General features: G+C 34.8%; 1 protein-coding gene across 1 annotated transcript in view; it reads left to right on the top strand.

The window, feature by feature from the left end:
• LOC145258170 (POU domain, class 4, transcription factor 3-like) overlaps nucleotides 1-6,000 on the top strand; it is a 450,366-nt gene that overhangs the window by 43,144 nt on the left and 401,222 nt on the right. The window contains exon 2 of the mRNA XM_080115994.1: nucleotides 3,504-3,569. Within this exon, the coding sequence (XP_079972120.1) occupies nucleotides 3,504-3,569 (66 nt within the window). The remainder of the gene's footprint in view (nucleotides 1-3,503; nucleotides 3,570-6,000) is intronic.

Genomic DNA, 6,000 nt, shown 5'->3' with positions numbered 1-6,000 from the left:
TACGAAACGAAACAAGGCGAGAAGTTTCGTTTCGTCTTTGTACCAAAAATAAAATAAATTAGTAACAGAACTAAACGAAATAAATCCAACCCTGCAAAATTCCCCTATAGGTAGGTAAACTTTGAGGCGTTATTGTGAAATGGAAGGCAGAATTGATTACGACAAGACAAGCCTGTCTGCTTATCGTTTACTGCCCTACTGGCGCTTAAAATTTCGGTCGACTTCTCCGAGGGAGTTGATTCCAAAACGTGCGGAAACCACGATGGCTACGCCTTTGGCCACTCAACTTAACCAAGGAGTAATCGTACACTAATTCTGAATTTTTTAATTTTTGCAGTTTATTTCGACTCTATTAGAAGAGGGCGAAACGGGGGGGGGTAATTAACACAAGAAGAAAAAGAAGTAAAAAACTAAAAGAATAAACAAATAAAGACAAAAGAATAAATAAAGAATATAAGAGAAAAGAAGAATGGCAGCAATAAAGAAATAAATAATGCAATAGCTTGAATTAGAAAGCAAAAGAAAGAAAGAAAGATCGGGAGACAAAGGTCAATAAGGACATAGTAAGCTGAATAGAATCTTTTGATTTTGCGGCACCTTACAAAACGTTTCAGTCAATAATCCACACTTGATTCTGCCGACACGACAGATGTAGATCGGTAAGAGCGGGCAATTCGATTAGCGGCGACAATAAAAAGCTAATCGCGGCGCTTTTTATTTTATTCATTTATTTGAATTCAGGTGAGAAGTACACGCGTTAGGAGAATAGCAATAATTAGAGCGGATAGGGAGAAGGAAAAGTTCGAGAATTAAAGACAAAATCTGATTTCCAGTATAAAAGAAAGATAAAACTTGGCTTTTCGGTTAGGGGAAAAATCGGGAGGTACAAAAGGATACGACACAGGCGTGAGACTACAAGGTAAACAATAGAGCAACATCAAAAAGGCGAAATAGTTCAAATAAAACAACAAATCTCTAAAAATGATCGGAAACGTATCAAACCATTTATGTAACGGAGTAACCGTTTACACACGCGTGAACATGTAGACACTCGTAACCCAACACGTTGTGCACTCAATATCAAAGGAGAAAAGAACATAAAAGAATTTCAATTCGTTGTCCATTTTTCCTTATTCTTTCGCTACGCGCGACTTCTCGTTACGGCTGTGACTTTACCCACATTTCTAACGTGAACGTTTTCTCTAACGATCTACGTCGGTCTATGCACACGTTCTTTCTATAGTCTGTTTTCTTTTTCCTCACCTTGACGTCACTTCGCATACGGTACGACATTTGCGCACAGCCGCCATACTCGCATTCGCGCTCTGTTACATTTACAAAAAGAAATTTTTATTTGTTTTATCTTTGCAATTATGTACTACGAATTCCAAACGTTACGTTCAGCGTGGGTTTTAAGACGGCCCTTTTTCTATTCGGCATCGGGTGGTCCCCTCCGCTGCAACACCACCAGAATTTAGGTCATTGGATAATGTCCCTAACATCACAAGAGTGTAGGTCATTGGGTAATGTCGCTAACATCACCAGAATTTAGGTCATTGGGTAATGTCGCTAAATAGGGGTTGTGGTATATGAAAAAAATAAGGCATTAAAAATGTTTCATATCTTAAACATTATTACATGAAAAGTAATTTCATTTAAAAAGTTAATTTATTTTACCAATCGAAACTCGAGAAATGCACAATTACAGAGGGTAAACATTGAATAAGCAAAACAAAAATCAACATGGCTTCCACTTGCAATTTTCGTAAACCAAGAAGCAGTCTTAACCTTGTCATCAAGAACTAAGATGGAGTCAAAACGAAACGGACCGACGAGACTTCGGCGAATCTGTGTAGTTCGTATTTTTATGAATTCATGTGGAGAGAGCGAATGACATAAATTCGGCGAAACCGTTTGTTGCATCGCATGCATTTATTCTACACAAATTATTTTTCATTTTAAATTAAAACTAAATTTTACTTAAAAATAAAATTGCTTAAAAATTGCTTGCCTTTATTTTTCATTCTTAAGTATTGAAAAAAAATAATTTTAAAATGAAAACTATTTCATAGTTGTTTAACCTATTTCTTTCTTTTCTTCTTTCTTGCTTTCTTAATTATTGCTGAATTTATTTATGCCACGCGCTATCTCCACATACATTCATTCAGAATGCTCTGCCGAACTGCAAGCACTTTTGCCCCCACGACGTAAATACCCTCGACAAACCTGACAAGCAGCTAAATCCCACCCCTACACAGTGGAGATCCCTAGATGTAAGAGAGCTTTCTACTCCAGTAGTTTCTTCCCCAGCACCGCTAGACTTTGGAATTCCATTCCGGGTTCCTGCTTCCCCAACTGTACTGACATGCAGAAGTTCAAGTGTAATGTGAACTGACATCTTGCTGCCCAACTCCTTACATAGTATCACAGTAGCTTATGTCCCTGACAGTAGCCCCTACACCAAAGTGGCAATATGCCTTGTTTGGGGGGAAAATGTAATAAAAAAAAATAAAAATGAAGATACGAACAAATTCACCGAAGTCCTGTCAGTTCATTACGTTTTGACACGATCTTAGTTTTTTTATCGCAAGGTCAAGGCTACTTCTTGGTTTACGAAAATTTCAAGTGAAAGCCATATTGATTTTTGGCTTATTCAAAGGTTACGCATTTTACTTGCGCATTTCTTGTGTTTCCATGGGTAAACTAAATTAACTTCATAATCTCCTTCAAACAATCTTTATATATCTTCTTTTGTTTTCTTCCAAGCCTTCTAGATTCTACATTTAGCTTAGAAAAGAATATCTTCCTAGAATAAGCTTCATCTCTCTCAATTACAACGTTACCAACACATCTCAAACGAGTTTTAACCATAATGCAAAAATGCAAAAACATTCACTTCACCTTGCCGCCATATGTCTATTAGTTTGCACATGTGTAAACCAATCATAGCTAAAAATGGTTGAATAGTAAAACTATTTTATCGGTCTGTCGAGTTAGCTCAAACAGTAGCGAACGCAGCTGGAGCCGCTAAGTATTTTTTTTATTTCGATTCTAGCTGATAGCACCTGTCTTTTTTTTATTTTTGAAATCAGTACTACACAGGGTGAGCCAAAAGAAGGTGGACAGTAAAAAGCATGTATTACTGAAATCACGCATACGTATAACTATACGTAATAAAACGATATAATTATATTATATTAATGAAAATTAAATGTTATTTATCAAAGCAAGTGCTCAAACTTTTTTTCTTCTTGATTTACACAGCTTTGAAGTTTGCCTCTTACGCTTCGACTTTTAGCCACGTTGCATATTAGGAACGATATAATATTCAATAGAGAATTGTATTTGTAATAATAAGTAATACAATGCATGGATTAAAATATATTAAGCATATTTTACGACCGGCAAGGTCACCCTTTCCTTTTCCAGTCTGATAAATTTCATTGTAAACTTGGAAAAAACTTCTGTAGATGTCTGTTTAATGTGGTATAATTTCATTTCAGATATGCGGCGGTCAAAATGTAACGTCATGCCGTGCACCGACGACGGGTAACTATGTTTCAATGGCTGTGAGTTATCTCCTTTCATTCTTTTTATTTAATTTATTTTTATTCAATACACGCAGTTTAGCCTGACTTTGCTCAGGCCTTATGTACTGTTCATAACATTATGTGCATATATATATATATATATATATATATATATATATATATATATATATATATATTAAAAAGTTTGGATCGTTTCCAGGTAACCTATATCTAAAATTTCAAGTGTTTGGCGGAGGAGTTTGCTAGAGACTGAAAAGGTCAACTCTTTCAACTTTGACCTCTTGGCAGCCAATTTTTCGCCTTTTAAACTGATTTAAAATCTTGCTGCATGTCTGACTACTCTTTATGTAAGATTTCAAATGTTTATACCTCAAATTTGGTGAATAGTTTGCTAAAGACCGCAATAATCAACTCTGTTGAATTTTGACCCCTTGGCATCCAAATTTTTGGCCAAAAACCGATTAAAAAGTTTGCCCTATGTCTGAATACTTTATGTAAAATTTCAATAGTAATTTGGTAGAGAGCGTAGAGGTCAATTTTTTTAAAAACTTTGACCCCAATTTTAACACCTTCACCGTTATTGTTTTTAACTCAAATCAAGTTATAAAGTTTGATCCATGTCCAAGTAACCTACATCTAAAATTCCAAGTCTTTAGACCCAAAATTGGCGGAGGAGTTTAGTAGAGTTTTCAAAGGTCAAACCGTTGAACTTTGACCCCTTCACAGCCAAATTTCTGGCTGAAAACCGATTAATAGATTTTCCCAAATCTCAATACTCCTTATGTCAAATCTCGAGTCTGTAGACTGAAAAATGACATAATAGTTTGGCAGAGAAATGTACACAGATTGCATAATGAAGGATGACTATATACGATAGTAAAATATTTTCTTATACAGGAGTTCCTTTGGATATCACTATTTAAAGAGTTTCAGGAAGGCAAAAATGTTGGAAAATACACTCATTGAAATATATGGTTAAGTGGCAGTTTTAGTCATTTAGAACTGCTTTAAAGCTTCTACGCTCACTCATTTTTCGACCAAATTTCAAATAATTATTATTGTTTATAGCTCACCTTCTCAGCTATATTGAAAGATATGGGAAAGATTTTTAATTTTTCTTCAGTAAAACAAAAGTTATGCTGAATTTACTGGTGTTCAAAATCGGGGGGGGGGAACGTAAGGAGGTGAGTTACGTTTTTTATGACTGGTTTCCGTAGCAACCATGTCGCTTCAGCAACTAGTTTGGCTACTAATTCACCGCTCTCGCAAAAAGAGAAGTAACAAGTGAAACAGAGAGAATGAAAGCAGATGAGTGCCGTACATTGTTTTACATATATGTATGTTATGTTTATGGGGACAAAAAATAAGACTGAAATTAAACAAAGAATAAGTAAATTTACTGGGCACCTGTAAAATTCATGGATTACAATAGAAAAATGCGAGCATGAAAAGTAATATGGTTAAGCTTAAACATGGAAAAGAAAAGGACAAGATATTCTAGTAAAAAATATACTAAATTTATAACTTAAAATATTGCAACATTAAGAATTTAAAAAAAAATTAATTTAACATTATATTATCAATTCTTAATGCTGCAATATTTTTAGTTATAAATTTATTATATTTTTGCTAGAATGTCTTGCCCTTTTCTTTACCAGTTTTAACAACTAGTTCTTTACTATTCCATGTTCAAGCTTAACCATATTACTTTTCATGCTCACATTTTTCTATTGTAATAATGTAATATATAAATCAATAATTTTACGATGAATTAGCTTTGTTTTAATAATATGCCTACCCTGCGTACGAGAAACATATATATTCAAAACTTTCAATGAAACGACAATGTTTTTACGCCTGTTATACAAACACGTTGTTTGGCAGATGATAACAGCAAGGTAGCCATTTTGTTTTTCTTATCAAATCGATATTTACAAAAAAAGGAAGGCAAAGTTAATTGTCCTTTAAAATAAAAGTCGATGACTATTTTGACGGATGAAGACTTAACAGAGCATACAAAAAAAGATGTTTTTTGTCCCTTTTTATTATCCCTCTCGGCCAGAATCAAAAAGGACCCAACAAAGCATGAAGGTGCACCGTAATGAAGCTACGTAACATTAAAATTAGTGACGGGCTTTTAGTTGGTAGTTTGGGTTTCGTCTCATCGCCTATTAAGTAACCTTAATGGTTATTTTAACGCAGCCTCGATGTTTGTAACGGAAGAGGGTCGCTCTAAACAGTATGGCCTTAGCAAGTGTGTGCGATATTCGTGTTTTTTTCTTTCTTTTCTTTTTTTTTAGATGAAAGACAAATCCACCTCTTAGATCCGGTTTTGCGGCCTTTGCTCAGAGTTAGTTTGTTGGGAGGTATGTGGGAGGTATGGGAGGGAATACAAATCATTTTTATGGCGTGAAGACACAGTTGTGAGTCCATTTAGGATTATTAGTGT

Source organism: Euprymna scolopes, chromosome 3 (genome assembly GCF_053919585.1).
Source record: "Euprymna scolopes isolate OS-2025 chromosome 3, ASM5391958v1, whole genome shotgun sequence".
In the NCBI taxonomy this organism is placed as follows: domain Eukaryota; kingdom Metazoa; phylum Mollusca; class Cephalopoda; order Sepiida; family Sepiolidae; genus Euprymna; species Euprymna scolopes.
This window is presented reverse-complemented; position numbering and strand designations above follow the sequence as displayed.